Here is a 23,770-nt window from a genome sequence, read left to right on the forward strand (position 1 = left end):
TAAATGAGTCCTCTCAAAACATTATTGATAATTGACAAATTATTCAATCTAAATATTCAAGGATTGTGATTTTTACAGAGGAACAAAGTCTAAATGATTAGTTGATTACCTCCATCACTGTGAGTCTGTGACCTAGTCTTGGTATTGGAATTGGACAAGATTCTTCATTTTCCAATAGTCAAACATAGGTCCAGAGAACTCTTCTGCATCCTCATAAATCAGGAGTCTCCTCCTCGCACGAGTTACGGCAACATACAGTTGCTTAAGGTCAGAGCACAAAACATTGTGTTTGGAATCTCGATCAAAACATCGCCAAAAGTTGGCATGGTTTCTTGAGTCCACCATATGTTGTTCCTTCATATAATCATATATCACCCCCCATCTCCTTTGCAGAGGTGAAGAGGCGAAAAACTTATACAGCAATACATCCTAAAAATTGCCAAAAAGAAACCATAACAAAATTACTTTATGAAATACAAGAAAAAAAGAGTAAAATTAATCAAGTTCGCTTGTGACAACAACCTGAAATTCAAGACCCTTGCACTCTAAAATGGTTAAAACAAGAGCTTGTTTTCCTGCAACTTGAAGGACTTCCTCCTTAGCCAAATTATCTCTTACCAAAACTACTTGCTCTGTTCCGGATCTCCCTAAATTATCACCGTTGTTTTTACTTTTTCCAAAAGCGGTTAGAATTGAATTTGCATTATTTCTAGATCTAATCACAACTGGGGCTTCCCCATCTATCAAACTAGTCTCTACTTTCAACTTGTCAGTAGAATGTGGAAAGAAATGATAAAGAAGTTCAAGGATACTTTGTGACAACTTCAGAACCTCAGCATTTGTGCGAAAATTCTGTCCCAATACAAAAATATCAGAAATGTGTCCTTTCTCCTTTCTTTGGTTATCATTATAACTCTTAGATTCTAACACAAACATTTTGTAGAAGATGGATCTTACATCTTCAAATCTGAAATCAATACCCCTCCCAACTGTCTCAGCTGTATCTCCACAAATAACAAATCCATCCTCCACATTTCTGCAAATATGCTTAAACAAAGCAATCTGAGCCATTGTCAGATCTTGCACTTCATCAATGTACACAAAATTCATTTTGTCACCTTTGTATCTTTTATTCCTCAGTCTACTATGAACATCAACTACAACATCACCCAAATCAAATTCACCATAATGTATCTTCATTTTTTCATAACTTTGAAATATATCGTATATCATATTTCTTATCTCTATGCTTAAACTTGATGCTCGGCTTTCAGATAAAGTACAGTAGTCCTCACGGCTTAGTTTGCCATGCTCAACAGTTCTTGAGCCACCTTTTATATGTGACATTATTTCGGTGAACACTTGATAAGAATCCATCTTCTTACACAGCTGAGTATTGAAGTGTGGCCAATATATTGAATCAAACCTTTCATAATTCACCTCCTTCCTCAATATTAAGGTTTCCAATTCTACTAACCTTGAACCAAGATCCTTTCCCTTGAGATTATAATATCTCTCAAAATAAGAATTTCCCAATGTCCCATCAAGCATCAGCAAAAATGTACGAAATGTTATCACAAGTGGATATAAATTTGATGGAACCCCATTAAAGGAATCTGGGATATTCTTATCAGTACTGGCAGCTAAGGTACTTCCATCCCCAAAGGACCTGTGTGATGCATCCAAAACAAAATTTAGTAACCATGATACAAGGCATGTATAATTCAATTCAATGAAAGTATGTGAGAACCAATCAATTACTTTATGGAACTCAGAGTTGACATGGTTTGACTTAGTCATTACATTGTTCATTAGACAGAAAACATCAAAATCAGCATTCCATAAGGTAATTCACTTCCAAACTTCATCTTTTTATTGCTTTATAGGGTCTATGGTCAGGAACTTATTACCCTTTGCATCACAGAATACATATCAAATTCTTTATTTTATATATGAAACACGGTTGATGACTGATACTTTTCTACTGTGAATGTATGCTATAATTAATCTGATAAAAGTCTAAAACTAGAAGGCTGCATTTTTTATTTCCGTCATCATTTTATACTTTGAGAAATTAAGGGAAAACTAAAGCAGCTCCCAAAGAATACATAGTCTTATAAAAGAAGCTACATACCTTCTCAAACGAGAAACATGATGTTGGACCTTCTGGCATAGTCCAGGACTCAATGTCACAAACAGCTGTCTTAAGATTGGTCTTTCAGTCTCAGAAACGATGTCCTTAGACGCTTCCAGATTTGCATAATTGTTGAATCCATATGCTTCTTCAACTGCCACATGGTGCAATTTCTCATTTTGGATTAGCTTAGTGATCAAAACCGTGGTTTTGCCGGTACCACTGCGACCAAGTACAAATGTACTTTTGGGAAAAAGAATAATCTTGCGCTGCTCATCAGTTACGTTGTATGGAAGATCCACTTGTAAACTGTCGAGGCCATAAAGCATGTAATCTCTTGAAATTGAGCAGTACTTCATCAATAACGTACTCTCATCCTCAACCCCTGAGTTTTCATCATCACTTCCATCTTCATTGGCATTTTTCTCTCCCACATTTGCATCATTATGAACATTCTTAAACTTTTGGATATTTGCCGAAAGTGGCCAACTCAATGGAAACTCTATGTTCCTGTTTTCAAAGAAAGAAGCCAAAGGCTCCATATTATTTAAGGGTAGAAAAACCTAAATATATTTAAATTAATGCAATTGAAAGCACTCACCCATCTTTCTTTTTGCACCTGCACCTGCTGATATATTCATTTGTGTATCCTTTGAACACTTTGTCAAGGCGCTTAGCTAACTGTGGGATATCCTCTAAAGGCAATATATTCCATATCTTCAAAACTTGAATATACCTTGATGCTTTGACTATGTCGATTGAGCAAATAACATAGAAGCTTTCAACCTTAAATTGTTTCAACATCTGTGAGGAATTTTCACAAGACAAATCCACAGAAAACCTTTTGGGTCTCCAGCCACTAGAAAGTCTTATCAGAAGGTTTATAACATTTTTCTTGATCTTTTCAGACCTGATCCTTTTGAATGATCTCAGGAATTTGTCACTGAAATGAACCTGCAAATGTGTGCATTGGCAGCAATGTTTAGAGCAGATCTCACATATATTCACATATATTAGGATATCAATAACAAATCAGTCATGGCTTAAACTGCCTTCAACTTAGACCAAAATAACGGGTTAATATCAAGTATACTATGTTTTAATGAGTTATAAAATATCAAACCGTGATTACATAAGGGTGAGCTTTTACTACCGTCTGAACAAGAGATGCAGATTCAAATATTTATTATGAGAATGAACATCTAAGGAGTAGCTAACAACTCAAATCAAAAGTTAATAAAAGAACAAGTATAAAATAAGTCAAGGATCCATATACCTTCCACAATTGACTTTTGAAAAGGACACTATTTGTATCAAGCAAATCATCTAACTGATTTGACGCTTTCTTCGCATCCAATATTGCTTTTCCCAATTCCTTATCTTGATCAGCATCAAAGAAACATTTCCGATTTTTGGCATCAAGCACTATAGCCTTCCAAACATTTTCATTGCTTGCAAGGGCCCTTTCATTCCCCAAAATCCATAAGCAGTGCCTACAAAATATCAAACCAACAGCAACTTTTCACTTAATAAGATATAAGACTTACAAAAAATAGAAAAGTTTAGAGCACAAGAACTACCTAGCCCTTGTAAGAGCAACATTAGTCCTCTGTGGAGAGGAAATGAACTCAAGAGATGTTCTGTTATTAGTTCTTACAGTTGATAATATAATAACATCCTTCTCCCCCCCCTGAAAACCATCAATGGACTTCACGTCCACATTAAATCCATCATGACTTTCATAAATCTGTCCAAGTTTCTCCTGAATTGCAACAACTTGGCCAACATAGGGAGACACTATACCAATGCTGAGTTTGTGCTTTGAGTTCAACCATGCTGAAACAAGGAAAAGGCAGCTTTATACTAAAATTCAGACATCAACTATTTTAAGCAACATCTTTGTATTCTTTCCTTTTGACTACATGAGTTACTAAATATACCAGGTGAAAATGACAAAGCTGGTCTTTTTTCACCCTTAGGTGACTCATGATTAACTTCAGTTATTAGTACTACCAGGACAAGTAGAATCTCCTAGATAAAAGCTTATAACCAAGTATAACAATTTTTTTTATTCAGAACTGAACTTCTTTCAAATAAAGAAATGCAGCTCAAGGATATCAGATATTCTATAGGGAAGTTTTATCGTCATCTAAGGTCCAGCACCAAAGATGGAAAGAACAATAAAAAGAATGAAAAAATACTAGAAATTACTGCTGAAATTTTGAATAGATGAACATACCTTTGAACAAATTTTTCAGTATTGTCATCACGACTGCAACCTCAGCCATATTTTTATAGCTTCTTCCTGCATCATCAAATTGTTCTTTTCCTTCAAATACATTTATAAAAGAATAAGGACCAAACATTGGCCCTGGAAGGTATTGCTTTACATAGTCAATTCTTTCAACATTAGATGCATCCTGAATTTTGTTAAAATAGAAATATGAATTTGGAAATGAACTTATTTGTGGATGCATCCTATGCTGCATATTAAGGAGATACTTTGGGAAACCTAATGAACTCAATCTTTGAAATAAGCTCCTCCCAAAACCAGCTTCATTAGAAACCTTGTACACATAAAGAATAAGCATAAATCAAATTAGTAATAAAAGGAGAATTGGGGATGAAGAATTATCTGATAAAAAAATTATATATGCTTGATAGTGGTTACATACATTGCTTCTAACCATTGAAGATAGTTGACATTCATCACCAAAAAGAAGGGCATGGCTAATGCCTGGAAGTAACAGAGGTATTATTGATTCACAGTCTTTTAGCATTGCAGCCTCATCTATCACCAAAATGTTCAGTGGCTTCATGGTTAAAGAATGCAGCTTATGAGAACCAGAAGCAGTGGAAAATATCAATGATGATGTCTGGAAACAAAACTCCCTAATCTCACTGTTATTAGATTTTTTCAACATGAAGTCTTGAAGTGAATGTTCCACCGCCAATAAAGCATTAAGACATGCAGTTCGCTTCTCGTACAACTGGTATGCATCACCATCAAATGACCAAGAAATCGTCTGGTATGCAACTGGTAACTTTTTATAGGAGAAAAGTTTTTCCAATCGTTCAGAAAACAAAGTATTTTTCAACAACAGGTCTTGAAATGATTCAAGTGCCTCATTTAAGCACAGTAAGTTTTGATAGTTATGTTTCAGCAAGTGACTCATGGCTACATGTGTACACAAGATAGAAATGAACGCTTTCAATGGCAATGCTATAGAATGAAACCCTTCTCTCAGAAACACTAAAAATGATTTGGCCATGCTCCCCTCCCTTTTCATATTCTCAACATATATATGATAATCGGAAACACAATATTCAAGAAAACCAATCATTGATTTTAGACTGGAACTGAATCCATTATATGGGGAAAAACATTCTGTAAGCTGTTGCACACGATGATCCAAATATACATCTTCAACATCTTCTCCAATTTTCAGCCTCTCATTGTACCCGAACAATAGGACTTCTCCCATTGAACAAAACAAATCACCAGATTCTTTACTATGTGCCTCTTTCATTATATCTACAACACGTGATGCAACTTCTTTGATTGCAACATTTGTGGGGGCACATACAAGGACTCTATATTTCATTTTCAACAGAGCATAAAGCAGTGTACCCAAAGTTCTAGTCTTTCCTGTGCCTGGGGGACCCCATATGAGCTTCACAGCGGAGTTGTGATTGCAATTGAGGCCAGAAAGACATGCAGAAATTGCCTTATTTTGAGATTCATTCAGCTCTGATAATAACATTTGATATGTACAGTCATCCCTTAAAGCATCAGACGGATAGCTACATCCACAACATTCCTCAACCTGTTTTCCAGCATACATTCATCAGCTATTGTACTAATTTCAAAATTATCTTAAAATAATATAGAACATAGTTTCCATAAATATATTGGAATTTGAGAATCAATTTATCTTATTGGTGTGGTTAGTCCGGTGTCTGAATGGCACCAAATGTTAATTGTAATGAAGAATAGTGTGTTCAATCCTATAACAAATAACAGACAATTCGCATTTAGCAAATCATGAATATATGTTACCACCATCTTAGTTTTTAGTTAAACAGTGAATAAAATTATAAGATGCTGCATTAAAAATTTCATTTTAGGTTCCTTTAAACATTTTTTAATCCTTAAAGTTATGGCATTTTTTTTTATTTTTTTGTAATTAGTTCCTATTTAAATTATATATTCAAATTTTGTTCATAAAAATTGTATGTCTTGTCTCAAGGACTAAAAATACAATTACTAAAAAAAAGACTAAAAGAAACACATTTTTAGGAATCAAAAACAATTTCAATAAAATTAACTTTCTTACATCGTCTCTGCTGCACAAAATCTGCCTGAGTAGCTTCAAATTACCAGGCATATGAAGTGCACCCCAAATTCTTCTATTAGGGTTTACATTTGTCAAGAAGATGAGAAATAGAGTTTTATTCCTCCTCTCTTCCAGGTCAATATCTTTTGATGCCTTAACTTTCAAAGAAGTGCTATCACCCTCATCTTCTGTTGTCCATACGGTTGACGCAAAACACCACAACCTTCTAATCCTTTGCAAGTCTCTTACAGCTTCTGGTTTATAATCAGCCAAAATCAAAACATCACCAGGTAAAGTTCTGTATGGTTCTCCTCCATGATGAGAAAACCTGTTTTTCCAGCCATCAATTTTCAAGTTATACAGTTTATTTTGAAGTGGTTTGGCCTCTTTTATACCAATCACCTCTGTATAAGGTGCTTGGTGTATGATCTCCATACTTGAGCATAGTTGTGCTCTTGTTTCCTCCAATAAAGGGTAGGCATAAGATTGAACGTAGTGATCAATGGACTGAAATGATAGATCAATCTTCTGTACCTGCAAATCAAATTAAGGACAATCAAACTCAAGCCATACATAACTTGTTAAGGAAAACATTAAATTGTAGGCCATGATCTTATACTTATTATGTAAACACAAGAATATGTTGTGATTTCTAATAAATATTTAAATTTTAGATTTATTTATATTAATTTTTTTTGTTTTTGGTCTTTGTCATTTTTTTAATTCCTAATAAATTAATAAATTTAATGTTTCTTGATAAAAAAAAATCATTTGTTATTAGTCTATTTGGAAAAGACTAATAACAAATGAAAAAAATTATCAGAAAATAAATATAATTTATTAAAGATAAAAAATATCAAAATAAAAAAATATCTTTTATTAGAGATTCAATGTAAAAAATTTTATTAAGGAACAAACATAAAATTTGAATATTTATTTGGAATAAAAAATAGATTTTAGGCTTATGTGAATTACAAATGTATTTTGCAACATCTAAAAAAAATTCAAAATTAGTTTTTTTTCCAAAATATGAAATATACATATATACGGCTATACAAAAGCACTTTTTTTCTTAATTAAATGAAAAAGTCACAGCCAAAAAGAACGTGACAGAACTACTAGCGTGTGTCAAAATAAGCATTGGCATACTTTGCATAATTAAGATAAAACTACACTAACAAAAAAAGGGTTCAATTGATGATGCTTAACATAAGATAGAATGAATGAATAGTTCCACTACTAACCTTGTTCTTGTACATATCTTCATTTAGAATGTCTTCAATGGACCAAGAAAAAATCAAATCAATGAATCCATGATCATCATTGGCCTTCTTCTTCTTACTTGTAGTCTCACCTTCCATCATTCCTTGTTACCTAAATAATTTCCTACGCAAAACAAAATCACAAAAAGCGTACATGCAAATGCAAATATAACAACGTGATGGTCAGAAACCTAATGAAGAAACTGAGATTATCATCTTTAAAATGTTAACTGAATTATGAAAAGTCTTTTAAGAGATTAAAAAGCCTTACACAACCAAAATGCTTGCTTTTCCAAGAGTTAACCTTCGGCATAAAAACAGAACAACAAGAACAGCTTTTGGTTTTCCCTATACACTCTTCTTGGCTCTATTCTTCTCATCAAAGAATGTCCCTTTATATTACTTCTTGACTCTTTGTCTGCTCATAAAAGAATAAATTTTTTGGGAAAAAACTGTTCAACTTCCGTGACTTTTTAAGCGACTGGGAAGAACGTTTTAGTCCATAAAAATGGATGGTATCCCTAAAATACATTTAATGATACGTTTATTCATTGTTTAAAAAGTTAAATACACTTTAAATTTTATAGAGGGGAGGGTTACTTCAAAGAACTCTTCTTCATTTATCAAGTAATAATAATTAAGTTAAGTGATAAGTTAGGCATTTTTGTGTAGTAGTAAGTTGCAAACGTGTGAACTCTTCAACGCCGGCCACAAGATAAATGTGATTATAAATTTATGACCATATTTTCTTAATTCAAATTTTAATACAATTCTACTTTATTTTTTCACACACAGGAATTACTGAATCAATGCATACAATTTTGTTTACATAATAATAATAATAATAAAATTATTAATTTTTATTTAAATCTTAATTTATGTATAAATTAATACCCACAAATTTTAAATATATTAAATTAAATTTTAAAATAACACTGTCATATTCAAATCGATTATCAATAAGTTGTTAGTTTAAGTGATATTGAGTTCGATCCCCTTAAATAAATTTTTGGGTTCAAGTTTTGTAAATGAAAAATATAATTGAGAAGGAAATTTTTACTAAAAATGATCAGTCAAGTTTTCGAATCAAGAATAATCATCAATAAAATTAGTGGATACTTCACATCAATATTAAATAAAAAAAAATTAATTACTATACTTCTATGATTGAATAAGGTCATAATTTTTATTGAAATGATTAATTACCTACAAAATACCCAAAAATACCTACAAACATAGCAATATACAAGTAAAGTAGTTATTCAACCTCACTAGAATAAGTTTTTAACCTACCTTTTGTAGGTTGTTCTTTGTGTGCTCAAACGAAGAAATGAATGCTCTTTTTCCTAAAGATCACTTTGGTCGCTTCCAAATCTTCTGAAACTAACATGCATGAACTTATTTAACTTAGCTAGGTTAGTCTACAAAAGTGAAAAAGAGAGGAAAGTGATTACTTGCATGCATGTAGAAACCAAAGCTCAAGAGCAAGAATTGAGCTTCAAAATTAAAACTCAGTTAACGCAAGAACAAACTCCTTACGTCCATGTTTACCTCAATCTGATGAGAAGAGAGGGGAGGAATGAAGCAAGCTTTGAAGCTTTAGTGCAATGTAGAGGGATCAAGAGCAGCGCAAGATGGAAAGAGCTTGATTATAACTTATGAGGAAGATAGGAAGCTTAATTAAGAACTATGTCCTTGGCAAGTAAGGCTTGTCTTCTTCCAAGCTCATACATATATTATTTGGTAAATAGTCACTTTTGTCTCTAAATGTGTAATTCGCTGACAAATGCGTTTTTTAAAGATAAAAATACAAAATTTAGTTCTCGAAAGTGAAAAAAGTGCAATAAATATATTCGACTGTTAACTTGTCTGTTACCATTAAAAAAATAACCTACGTGACATATAGGAACGAATTTATCACTGAAATGGTTGTCAACATGGTCATCTCTAATTACCAACATAAGGATATATTTGTCATATAATATTTTCTTGACTTTTCGTCTTTTCACTCTCTAGGAATAGGAATAGGATAAATAGTCACTTTTATTCCTGAACATGTGATTCGCTGACAAATGCGTTTTTCAAAGATAAAAATACAAAATTTAGTCCCCGAAAGTGTAAAAAATACAACAACGGCCGTTAACTTTCGTTCATCATCGTTAATAAAATAGTCAAGATTCGAAGAAGTGATATATGAGATATATTTATCTTTTATTTATAGTAGATTGTGATTAATTATTATTAGCATTTGGGAAAAATTTTAATGATTGGTACACTGCAATGTTTATTTTGGTAAACTGGTACAATGTTTATTTTGGATAATTTCTATTGTGACAAATAAATTATGGTTGACAATCAATATTATCATTATTATTATGTTTGTTTCAAATTATGTTTACCAATATATTTTTTAAGTAATTATTGTAATGTTGTGCTTGTAATGATAAAATATGATAAAAATTTATCCTAAAATTATATTTTACCCTTAAATGAAACGAAATTTTAGGTCTAACAAATTGGTTCAATAGAAACATACTGATATTTAGGTCCAATAAAAAATTATTAAAACTTTCGTCTAGTAATGGTAACTTATTGACATTTTGGTTAAATGAAACGTACTAACATTTAGGTCCAAAAAAAATTATTGACATTTTTCTCAAATTAAAAAAATATTGTTATTTTTTTTTCGAACAAAAAATTACTGACATTTATGTCCAAAAATAGTATCTTATTGACATTTTCATCCAATTTAGTTAACATGACCACGTTAACAATCATTTCAGTGAAAAATTTATCCCTCACAATTTTATTAACGATGACAAATGAAAGTTAACGGCGGAATATATTTGTCGCACTTTTTATACTTTTAGAAACTAAATTTTATATTTTCATTTTTTAAGGATATATTTATTAGTGAATTACACATTTAGAACAAAATTGGTTATTTATCCTAAATCTACCGTAAATAAGAGGCCTATATATTTCAGCTAGACATTCAATTTATAATAGTACTCTAGCAATTTAATTGGTCTAGCTAGCTTCCCATTAAAGTGGAATTGAAATATTTGAAGGTTATATAGTTTAGTTAAAATAGCAATTAGCTTTCCAAAAAATATATTTATCGAGCTTAAGCCTTAAAGTATTTCGAAACAATTGGAGATATATAAAATGGCTTAATGTTTAAATTAATTAACTTAATGAATTATATTAAGGTCACGTTAAAAAGAATTATTTTTAGTTCGATTTCCCTCGGTAAATGGATAAAATATAATTAACTTAATGAATTATATTAATGAATCATTTCCGAATATAGGGATAGCCGATTTGGTATTCGAATTTGCTACTTACCACGTCAATTATTTTTCCTCGAGATGTTGAAAGCAATTTATAAGTTTACCCTGCTGCATAGGTTGTGGCCGTGAGTCAGTGAGTAGTGGATGAGTTGATGGTGATCATTGTGACATGCTTTTTAACTTAGTTATCATGATAAATTATAAGACAATTAAAAACCCATAAAACCATGCACTGCTATGTGGCTGCCATGAAAAACAGAAAATTAACACATGATTTTCATACCATTTCAAATGCAAAATCACACAATAATGGCTATTAAGCGCAATCATAGTGGAGACTACCTCCCAACTTTAACTAGGGTCGGCTTAAGTCTCAAGCAGCCCAAGTAAGGGCTTTAGACCAAAAAAAAAAAGCTTCAAATTTTTTTTAGTACTACTATACCTCAAAAAATTTATTGTAAAATTATATTTGAAAATAAATTTTAATTAAAATATTATAAGTAACTATTAATTTTTTTGTTGGTACCATAAGTAACAATTAATGAGCAACAACTTTTCACCAATATCATAGTTTTGTTTAGAAAAAAAAGATTTAATAGTTAATAGCTAATAGCTAAATAAACCCAAAAACTTTTCTTTTATTTCTATGCTCTTTATTCTCTTCCTATTCAATTTTAATTTTGTCTTCTTTTTCACTTTGACACATTAACCAATAGCTCCTCAATACCTATTTGTTTATTCTCATCTTTTATGTGTGCATGTGTCTCTATTTGGAGGGTAGAGGGAACATTTGACATTTCTTCCTTTTGAGTATATCAATATCAGGTAAAAGTCAAAAATAGAATTTATTGTACTCTTATTTACTCAAATTTTCTTTTGCTAATAATTATTACATACTTACATGTTCCTTTATCAAATTATAATTACCTTTTCTATTGAAAAGTGTTAATTTAATAATCTAAAATATTATACATAGAGTAATAGTTTCATTATTGTATTGACAAATGACAAGTTATATATATATATATATATATATATATATATATATATATATATATATATATATATATATATATATATATATATGATGAATTGCAAGATTGATCTCAAAATAAGTTTATTTTTTTATTCTTTTATTAATGAATAATGATTAATCTCAAAATAATTTATGCAGGTTTAACAAAAAGGTTGAAATTTGGAAATTAAGTTTAAGCACTTACAAAAGAAGAGAAAGAGACTTGAGACTTCAAGATACTACGATCAAGTTCATTTTCTTGACAACCATAATCATGTTTTATTGTTTTAGCTCATTCTTATTTTATGTACTCATCTTTGTAGTGTTTTATATATCATAATTTTTAATTTCATACAAAAATATATATAATAAGTATGTCAACTAGAAAATAAGAATCAGGCTATTCAAAACTTTAGAAAAAGAGAAGAGTCGAGGCTTTAATTGCATCACAAAAAGGAGCTATGGATAAATTTATAAAAATAGATGAGAAAAATGAATTAGAAAATATAGGTGGGTGCTCTTTGAATGAACAAGATAACAATTTAGATATAGGTGAAAGCAACAATAGAGAAGTAGTTAGTGATAAGGATAATTATAATTTTGATTCTCAAACTCATGATAACGAGAAGGAGATTGGGAGACTAGATGATTCTACTTTGGAAAATATATATGATCCAAGCCAATGGAAGAATATTGATACGACTTTGAGAGATTTATTAGTAGAAAATGGCCCTATTAAATTTACTGATATGGATTTCCCAAAGGATAAATATTCTAGGCACTTTTCTTCATCAAATTACATTCAAAAATTTCCTAATGGAGAAAAACATGAAAAAAATGGCTAATTTATTCTAAAGATTTGGATAGAGTCTTTTGTTTTTGTTGCTAATGAAGGTAGTAAAGATTGGAGAAATCTTAGTGCTAAGTTGAAGAGTCATGAAATAAAGAATGAGCATATTACAAACATGAATGCATAGATTGATTTGGAAATGAGATTGGTAAAAAATAAAACAATAGACAAACATGTTCAAGAACAAATAAATAGAGATAGAGAATATTGAAGAAATGTGTTGTTAAGAATTATTGCAGTTGTTAAAACCCTTGGTAAAAATAACTTAGCCTTCCGTGGAAAAAATGAAAAGATCTACCAAGAAGCTAATGAAATTTTTTTTAAGTCTAATTGAAATGATTGCAGAATTTGATCTAATCATGCAAGAACATATTCGTCGAATTAAAGACGATGAAATTCACAACCCTTACCTTAGGCATAATATACAAAATGAGTTGATAAATTTGATACCAGGCGAAATAAAAACAAAAATTATAAAAAAAATTAAGGATGAGAAATATTATGCAATCATACTTGACTTTACTTTAGATATAAGTCATCAAGATAAAATGTCTTTTGTATTAAGGAGTGTGGATATTTCATCAACTCCAATACAAGTTAATGAGTATTTTTTAGAATTTTTAAAAGTAGATGATACAAGTGGAAAAGGTCTTTTTGATGGTATTATAGATGAATTAAAAATTGTTGGACTTGATATTATCATACCCTAATTTCGTCCGAGGACTATCATTTGCTAACATTTTGATTATTGCTAGTCGAATTGAGCTGCTTGACACCAATTGTCGCGCAATACGAAAGGTTTTTCGACGTTTCGGTAAAGAATGCGGAAAATACCCAAAAGGGAGGGTAAAAGGGTCATTTGGAAGCTTTTTCTAACTCCTGGCTCACCCAGGCTAGCCTCTAGCTCGCCTGGGCCCCCAAATAACTTAGGGGTGAAGTAACCAGCTCGCTTGGGCGAGCAAGGTTACTTCAGGTTGAATGGGCGAGCTGCAGATCAACCAAGTCCCCTAATTTCCTATAAATAGGCATGAGGGGGCTGAAGGAAGTAGTTCAGCTTTCATATATTGAAAGGATTGAGAGAAATCATAGAGAAGAGGAAGAAAGAAGAGAAAAACAAGGCCGAGGCTACCGAATTGCGACCGTAGTTGACTTTTACATGGTTCTTCGTTTGTTCTTCATCCGGTTAGTGTTTGTCTTTAAGGATTCAAACATGATTTATGGACCCTTAGGGGTCCTCTCTATTGGTTTGTGATATTCATCTCCTTCTCCTATCATCGGTAATCGCTTTTCTTTTATAAAGTAAGTTTTAACTGATCATTAGTACCGCAAGTTATCTTAAAAAGGGATTGAAGGTTAATAAGCAAAAACCAAGATAAAACCAACCCATAACTATTTTCTTTTTATCAAATATCACTTGAGATCGTTTCAAGGTCCAACGTCTTAAACAACTCTCTCCACTTTTCAAAGTTTAAAACATCGTTTCCAGGTCCAACACCTTAAACAAATTTTGTTCACAATTAAAATCAATCTTTCTAAAAACATAAAATCAATGCAACACACAAACTTTCAGACTTAAAGAATTACATAGATATGATTTTCTTATTGCACTTGAGGATACGTAAGAGCAAGGGAACACCCTTGTCGACCCTAAAAAATAAAGAAACATAAAAAGGGAAAAATACATAATTTTGAAGTCATGTTTTGCACACTCGATTAAAGGCTGTCGTCCTTTGTGATGGGCACGTGTCCCCGTGCGTAAACAACTCCCAAAGCCTCATTTTCAGAATCCGCAGACCTTCATCTTTTTGGTTTTTCTAATGTTTTCCTCGAATAAATGTTGGTGGCAATTCCGCTCGTTTTCTCCCTTGGAGACAAACGCTTTGGCCTATCTATTTTGACCTTTTCACCCTCCCCTCGAAGGGTAGGTTGCGATAGTTGGCGACTCCACTGGGGACTGTTAGAGTGTTAGGCCATTCAATCAGTGTGCAATATTTTATCATGACTTATTTATTTATTTTCCCTTTTCCCTTTTGTCTTTTGTTTTGTCCATATTTGTATATAACCTTTGCTATGATGTTATGTTTGGAATGTGTCTGTCTATCTATTAAATTCATAGTTAGAAATATTTTTCTACACACACATGGTACCTACACCACGCATACACATTGAGATATTAGGCCCTATACCCGGTTCTATAAGAGCCATAAGGAGTGGAGGTCGATTTGTGATCATGCTGGGTCTCCGACTCGCTTGATAACAATGAAACCTCATTTATAGTTTTTCTCTTTTAGTGATGCATTGTCACTGATAGTCCCTATTGCCACAATGCATTACCTAAGAGGATGATATCTCTAGAAGCCAGTAAAGTTACATGAAACCACCCTTGGGAGTTGTCACTAGAAGGGGACTTTTAGATCCTGTCCATTAGGTTCCTAAATTAGGGGGGCACATAGCAAACTTACTCTGGCTTGTTCCTTGATCGCATGATGCATCTCTTCATAGCGTCGTGATGGACATATCATTCCTGTATTTGTTATTTATCATATTCATGCATTGCATTTGCATAAATCATTCCATTAACATACATCTTCATTTAGAGTGTTTTTGTTCTACCAATTACATACATTCTATTTTCATCATTCACATGATGTTCACTCATGCATGATCCTTGCATTTTCCTCTGCAAAAAAAAAAAAAAACAAAAACAAAGAAAGAATAAAAAGAAGGTCACAATGAAGCATGAAGGTTCACACCACATTCTTAGTTACATGTGTTGGGTACCATGATGATGGCTATAAACCAACCATGTTGGGATTATACATACATTTCTCTTAAAAAAATGATTGAAAATCATGTGAACAATGGTGCCTAATGCATGGTTAACTAGGAAATGATGGTTCTTAGGGCATCTCATGTCAATCTCATAATTGCATTTGCCATGCATAGCATAAGTATGCCTGAGTCATTCATCTCTATGAGATGTTGTTGAAGTAATGAGTGAAATAGAAGAGGTGCAAGAACAGATGAAGGCTGACATGGAGGCCATGAAAGACCAAATGGCTGCCATAATGGAGGCCATGTTGAGCATGAAGAAAATAATGGAAAGCAATGCGGCTGCAGTTGCCACTACGAGTGCCGCCACTGAGGTAGACCCGACTCACCTATCGGGCCTCAACCAAGTAAATCGTCCAACCTCAGACATGGTAAGGCAGGGAGGCGAAGTGTTAGGAAGTATGGATGGCCCCTATTTTGTGAAAATTCAGAACAAGCATTTCTTCCCACCATATGGCTTGCCTCCCAACTATACTCCATCCAATGTTGCACACACTCCCAATGAGAATGTCGACAACTCTACACCGATACCCATTGAGAGCCAACAACCTCAATCTGATCATGCACATGTCTCTCAACCCATGGGGGGAGACACATGAAGCACCCGAGACCACAATCTAGCTGACTTTGAGCCTCACCTCAGACGTGCCATTGAGGGGCAAACATTTGGTGACATACCCCTGCCAAACACTTTGGGTGGGACCTCAGTATCACCCACAACCATAACCCTTGCCTTTTGCAGTGGGAAGAGTCCCTCTTGCCATGGTGGAAAGGGAAAAATTCAATCATATAGAGAAAAGGTTGAGAGCCATTGAAGGAGACGAAGATTATGTCTTTGCTGACATGGTAGAACTGTGTCTAGTTCTTGACGTCGTTATCCCTTTGAAGTTCAAGGTGTCGGGTTTCGATAAGTACAAGGGGACTACTTGCCCCAAGAATCAATTGAAAATGTACAACAGGAAAATGAGGGCATACTCGAAAAATGAAAAATTATTGATGCATTTCTTCCAGGAAAGTCTTACTGGGGCAATCGTCACCTGGTATACTAATTTGGAACCTTCCCGAATCCATTCTTCAAAGGACCTAATGGTTGCCTTCATTAGGTAGTATTAGTATAATTTTGATATGGCTTCAGATAGAATGCAACTACATAACATGTGTAAGAAGGAGCATGAATCTTTCAAAGAATATGCCCAAAGGTGGAGGGGTCTGGCAGCTCAAGTAGCACCCCAATAACAGAGAAGGAGATGATAACAATGATAGTGGACACATTACTGGTGTTCTACTATGAGAAGATGGTGGGTTACACACCTTTAAGCTTTGCTGATTTAGTTTTTGCCGGTGAAAGGATCGAAGTGGATCTGAAAAGAGACAAATTTGATTATCCTGCTTTGATGAATAGGAAGCCTGGGGCAAATGGAGAGAATGAGAAGGAGGGAGGAACCCATACTGCAAGTTATCTTAAATAACTCCCGAACCTTCATTTTCAAAATCCGCAGACCTTCGTCTTTTTGATTTTTATAACATTTTCCTCGAATAAACGTTGGTGGTGACTTCGCTCATTTTCTCCCTTGGAGGCAAATGCTTTGGCCTATCTATTTTGGCCCTTTTGCCCTCCCCTCAAAGGGTAGGTTGTGACAGATATTAATGACCTTAGGGGACAAGGATATGATAATGGATCTAATATGAAAGGAAAACATTAGGGTGTGCAGAAAAGATTCATTGATATTAATCCTAAATCATTTGATAATCCTTGTGGTTGTCATACTTTAAACTTAGTACTTTGTGATATGGCTAACTCTTGTCCTAAAGCTACATCTTTCTTTGGTGTGTTACAACGTGTATACACTTTATTTTCTTCTTCTACAAAAAGGTGGAAAATTTTACAAAACCATGTACATAACTTAACTCTTAAGTCATTGTCACAAGCACGTTAGGAAAGCCATATTGTAAGTGTGAAAGCTGTAAGATTTCAAACTTTACAAATAAGAGATGCTTTATTTGAATTAGTTGAAGTTAGTGATGATCCTAAAATAAAAAGTGAAGCTGATTGTTTAGCAAATTATGGCTTAAAAACATTGAATTTTTGTTAGGCATGACTATTTGGTATGACATTTTATTTGCAGTTAACTTAGTTAGTAAGAATTTACAATCAAAAGATATGTGCATTGATGAAGCTATTGAACAAATAAAAGGTCTTCTTTCATTTTTTGAAAAGTATTGGGAAAATGGATTTGAAAATGCATTGATTTCTACCAAGGAAATTGCTTTTGAAATGGATATAGAGCCCAAGTTTCGTGAAAAATGTATTAGTCGTAGAAAGAAATAATTTGATGAAAATGTTGAGGATGAAATTGTAAAATCTCTTCAAGAATAATTTTGAATTGATTACATTTTGTACATCGTAGATAAAGCAATTACAACACTGCAAAGTATATTTGAACAATTTAAAATATATGAAGATATTTTTGGTTTTTTATTTAGTGTTAAAAATTAAAGTTACTAGATTGTACACTTTTGAAAGAGAAATGCCTAAACCTTGAAAAATCTTTGAAACATGATAATTTGTTGGATGTTAATGGATTAGATTTATTTTCAGAATTAAATATCTTAAAGAAAATTGCAGGATTGGAAGATGATAAATGAATTGACATTCTTAATTATATAAAAAGAGTAATTTTTTTTTCCAAATGCGTATATAGCTTATAGAATAATGTTAACGATACCATCAGTATCAATTGTTTCAACGGAAAGGAGTTTTTCAAAGCTAAAAATAATAAAAACTTATTTAAGATCAACAATGTCTCAACAAAGATTGAACAAATTAACGTTATTGTCTATTGAAAAAGAAATGTTAAATGAAATTAATTACGACAATTTAATCGATAATTTTGCATCACAAAAAGTCCAAAAAAATAATTTTAAATAAAATAATGATAATTTTAATAAACTATTTTATGAGTAAATAAAAGACTTCATTCTTAAATTTGTTTTAGGCTTCTCAAGTCCTTGAGCCGCTCCTGACTTTAAGATTGACATATTATAGGAAATAAAAACTTTACAATATCAAATCATATTTACAAAATTATACATATCTATATTTTATACAACATTTACATTTAAAATAATCATCTGAATTATATATTTATACTTACAAATATAAATACAATATTAACATCCCCAAACTTAATGTCAATAATATTAAAATTCAGTTTCTTTTATAACAAGCATTAAAATAAATACATTTAAAAAATGAGTGAGAAATTGTGTAAGATTTAATTCTAGTTACAAAAGAACATAATTGGTGGTTATTACTGTAAAGTTTCTTTTTCTTTTGTAATCTTTATGTCTTTTATTGAGATGGTTTCATCTTCATGACCATGAGTAATAGTCACAATCAATAGTGTGATGTAATGGTACCTATGTACCTATTCTTTGATTATAATAAAATTCTCAATCTTATCTAGTCAATTATACTTCTCCTATATTTTTATTGTTATTTTATAATGGACTAATTTAATTTTTAATTGATTGTTTGTCAGTGAATGTCTGCTTGTGATTGATTGACCCATGAAAAAATTGAATTCATATAACTTGCATGATCAAACTATGTGAATTTATAATAGATCAATAATTTTAAGTAATCTTTATTGGGGACTTATTCCTTTAACCCAATTTAATAGTTCTATGATTGAATTAGGATAAAGAGCAATGCTAAGACCATAAACAAAGGCTAATCAATGAATATATGAGAAACGGTTAATTGAAGATTAATTGAGATTTTATAAGAATAATAATTGGGAAAAAGATTACGAGTGAAATCATAATCCTATATATGTTGCTTTCTTCATAATTATTCTTGCAATACAACTTTATGCTTCAACCTTCATTTTTCTTAAAGGAATAATTGAACACAATTTTCTCTCAAATTGGTTTTAAAATCTAAGGATCTATTTGGGGTGGTTGAGTTTTTGGTTTTTATATTTCAAATGCAATTTTTTAAACAAAATGTGCTTGACAAAAAATGGAGCTGAAATGGTTAAGTCATTTCTAAACACTTTTATTGTCATTTTGAAAATAGATAAAAAATGTTTTATGAATTTAGCTTTTAGTTAAAAAAATCACATTTCTCACATTTGACAATAATATTTTTTGCTATCACCACTGCCACCGCCACTACCACCAATACTACCTCTATTAGAACAAAGGATGAAAGTTTGAAAAAAAAAGAAAGAAAAAAAAGGCTTCAAGTCCCACATCGCTCAGGATAAACACTTGAATAGTGTTTCACTTCCTATATATAGAGAGCTCATTTCTCCTTTTTTCCTTGCCCCAGTTGAGAAGCATTTCCTCAATTTTTCTTTCTCCCTCCCATATTTCAACTGATGCATTTTCGGCAAACTTCTCCCTCTTTCTTTTTGTCGCTCTAAAATTATGGTTGGCTATAAGAGTGACTTTTTAAGTTATATTTTTCGGTTGGCTATAAGAGTGACTTTTTAAGTCATATTTTTCGATTGGCTATAAGAGTGACTTTTTAAGTCATATTTTCGGTTGGCTATAAGAGTGACTTTTTAAGTCATATTTTCGGTTGGCTAGACTTTTCAAGTCATATTTTCGGTTGGCTATAATAGTGACTTTTCAAGTCATATTTTTCGGTTGGCTATTAGAGTGACTTTTCAAGTCATATTTTCAGTTGGCTGTTAGAGTGACTTTTCAAGTCATATTTTTGGGTGGCTTTAGAGTGACTTTTCAAGTCATACAAGAGGGTGTAATTCTAGAAAAGGTTCCCTCAGTGCAGTGGGAATCTTATACAATGATCTGGGCTATTTTATCCTGGGAACTTCGTGGTTGATAGTCTGTTTGCACAATTTTTGGTAGTGCCACAAAACGTCTTAAAGAAAGCGACATTGTCTGCGACTCAGCCAGTAATTTTGTCGATTTGCCATAAACTATTGTTACAACAGATTTAAGACGCTTTTCGGCTCTGCTATGACTACCGTAGATATTTCTGGCTCGAACAGCAATGACCTCAACAAACCTTTTAGGTTTGAAGGGTATCATTTCAAACGTTGGCAACAAAAGATGATGTTTTCTATGAGAAAAGTTGCCTATGTTTTGAACACTGATATTCCAGTGATGCCTAAAGATGCTGAGAAGGAAGTGAAGGATAAAAAGACTATGGAATTAGCTCTTTGGAATGAAAATGATTACCTATGCAAGAATTTCATTCTGAATGGGTTAGCTGATGATCTCTATGATTATTATAGCCCATATAAGTCTGCCAAATTAGTTTGGCTGGCTCTGGAAGAGAAGTATGATACTAAGGAAGCTGGGACTAAAAAGTATGCTGTTAGCCGCTACCTCAAGTATCAAATGACTTATGACAATTAAGTAGAGTCTCAATCCCATGAGATACAGAAAATTGCTCAAGAGTCATACATAGCTATGATAACTGAGATCAATATGATTGGAGGATCAGATGGATGGTGGGTAGACACTGGCGCCTCCCGCCATGTCTGCTATGATCATGCTATGTTTGATACATACACGAATGTTGAAAATAAGAAAGTGTTGCTGGGTGATTCCCACACCACTACTGTTGCTGGAACTGGAGATGTTGAACTGAAGTTTACCTCTGGAAAGACTTTGATTCTCAAAGATGTGATGCATACTTCAGAGATGAGAAAGAATATGGTTTCTGGTTTTCTTTTAAACAAGGCTGGGTTTACTCGGACCATAGGTGCAAATTTATTTACTTTGACCAAGAATGGGGTATTTGTAGGGAAAGGGTACGCCACTGATGGCATGTTCAAATTGAATCTTGATATTAATAAAGTTTCTCCTTCTGCTTACATGCTGTGTGATTTTAATATCTGGCATTCTAGACTTTGTCATATAAATAGTCGTTGCATATCTAACATGAGTAACTTAGGTTTTATTCCAAAGCTATCTTCAAATCACTTTGAAAAATGTGTTTTTTGCAGTCAATCTAAAATAACTAAGAAATCACATAAATCAGTAGTTAAAGAATCTGAGCCATTGGATTTAATACATTCTGATATATGTGAATTTGATGGAACGTTGACCAGAAATGGAAAATGATATTTTATCACTTTTATTGATGATTGCTCTGATTATACATATGTATATCTTATGAAAAATAAAAGTGAAGTGCTTGACATGTTTAAGTTATTTGTAACAGAAATTGAAAATCAATTCAATAAGAAAATTAAGAAACTTTGAAGTGATAGAGGCACAGAGTATGATTCTAGTTTGTTTAATGAGTTTTATAATTTGCATGGAATCATACATGAGACGACTACTTCATACTCACCTGAAATGAACGATAAAGCTGAAAGAAAGAACAGAACTTTTACAAAAATAGTTGTAGCTACTATGTTGAGTTCTAGTGCAACATTTTTTTGGTTGGGCGGAATTTTGTTAACTGTTTGTTATGTGCTAAATAGAATTCCCAAATCAAAAAACAAAACATCTCCCTATGAGATATTAAAGAAAAGACAACCAAATTTGTCTTATTTGAGAACTTGGGGATGTCTGGCCTATGTAAGGATCCCAGACCCCAAGAGGGTTAAACTTGCAAGTAGAGCCTATGAATGTGTGTTCATTGGTTATGCTATTAATAGCAAAGCGTATAAGTTTTATGACCTAAACGCAAAAGTGATCATAGAGTCAAATGATGCTGATTTTTATGAAAATAAATTTCCTTTTAAATTAAGAAATAGTGGGGGTACTTCATCTAGTCATCTTCCTGCTATTAGTAGTGAAAATCTTGCACAACCAGAATTAGATATAGAGTCTCGAAGAGGTAAGAGAGCCAGAATTGCTAAAGATTATGGGCCCGATTATATGACCTATACATTAGAGGATGATCCATCAAACCTCCAAGAAGATTTGTCTTCTTTGGATGCTGACTTGTGGCAAGAAGCTATTAATGATGAGATGGATTCTTTAGAATCTAACAAGACATGGCATTTAGTAGACTTGCCTCCTGGTTGCAAACCAATTGGTTGTAAATGGATCTTGAAAAAGAAACTAAAACCTGATGGTACTGTGGATAAATACAAGGCTCGCCTTGTAGCCAAGGGTTTTAGGCAAAGAGAGAATGTGGATTTCTTCGACACCTTTTCACCAGTTACTAGAATAACATCTATTCGGGTGCTAATATCTTTTGCTGCTATTCATAGTCTAGTGGTACACCAAATGGATGTTAAAACTGCTTTTTTAAATGGTGAATTGGAAGAGGAAATCTATATGGAACAACCTAAAGGGTTTGTGATTCATGGACAAGAAGATAAAGTCTGCAAGTTAGATAAATCTTTGTATGGTCTAAAACAAGCACCTAAGCAGTGGCATGAAAAGTTTGATAACTTAATTGTCTCGAATGGATTTAAGGTGAATCAAAGTGACAAATGCATTTACTACAAATCTGTAAATAATATTTGCACTATCATATGTGTATATGTCGATGACCTTCTCATATTTGGTTCAAATATTCATGTAGTGAACGATGTGAAATCATTGTTGTGTAACAACTTTGATATGAAAGACCTCGGAGAAGCAAGTGTAATCCTTGGTATTAAGATTACTAGGTCAAAAGAGGGAATTTCTCTAGATCAATCTCACTACATTGAGAAGATCTTAAAGAAATATGACTACTTTGACTATAAACCTGCTAGTACACCATATGATCCAAGTGTAAAACTGTTTAAAAACACTGGTGAAGGTATACGACAAACTGAGTATGCAAGTATCATTGGCAGCCTTAGGTATGCCACTGATTGTACTAGACCCGACATAGCCTATGTTGTGGGATTATTATGCAGGTTTACCAGTAGACCTAGTATAGAGCACTGGCACGCTATTGAAAGGGTAATGAGGTACCTTAAAAGAACTATAAACCTTGGATTACATTATAAAAGGTTTCCTGTTGTACTTGAAGGATACAACGATGCAGATTGGGACACTCTTTCAGATGATTCCAAAGCAACCAGCGGCTATATATTTAGCATAGCTGGTGGGGCTGTTT

At 32.6% G+C, this 23,770-nt stretch overlaps 1 protein-coding gene across 1 annotated transcript; it reads right to left on the reverse strand.

Annotated features, from left to right (window-relative positions):
- Nucleotides 1-129: 129 nt before the first annotated feature.
- On the reverse strand, nt 130-7,832 carry LOC100781902 (uncharacterized). Its single transcript, XM_041013508.1, has 10 exons — nt 7,716-7,832; nt 6,472-7,005; nt 4,810-5,961; nt 4,374-4,701; nt 3,715-3,970; nt 3,411-3,627; nt 2,736-3,088; nt 2,135-2,644; nt 523-1,669; nt 130-429 (listed from the first exon to the last, which is right to left on the reverse strand). Exons 1-10 carry the CDS (start codon nt 7,830-7,832, stop codon nt 133-135), a joined length of 4,911 nt encoding a protein of 1,636 aa, XP_040869442.1. The 3' UTR covers nt 130-132.
- Between the last annotated feature and the right edge of the window lie 15,938 nt (nt 7,833-23,770).

This window comes from Glycine max, chromosome 20 (assembly GCF_000004515.6).
Source record: "Glycine max cultivar Williams 82 chromosome 20, Glycine_max_v4.0, whole genome shotgun sequence".
NCBI lineage: Eukaryota > Viridiplantae > Streptophyta > Magnoliopsida > Fabales > Fabaceae > Glycine > Glycine max.

What these genes read in the sequence shown, in the direction of transcription:
- LOC100781902 (XM_041013508.1), bottom strand. Translation starts at nt 7,832, where the DNA reads ATGGAAGGTGAGACTACAAGTAAGAAGAAGAAGGCCAATGATGATCAT. An exon ending in AAGATATGTACAAGAACAAG is followed by an intron (nt 7,006 to 7,715) that starts GTTAGTAGTGGA and finishes TTTGATTTGCAG; the next exon opens with GTACAGAAGATTGATCTATC. An exon ending in ACTGAAAAATTTGTTCAAAG is followed by an intron (nt 3,971 to 4,373) that starts GTATGTTCATCT and finishes TCCTTGTTTCAG; the next exon opens with CATGGTTGAACTCAAAGCAC.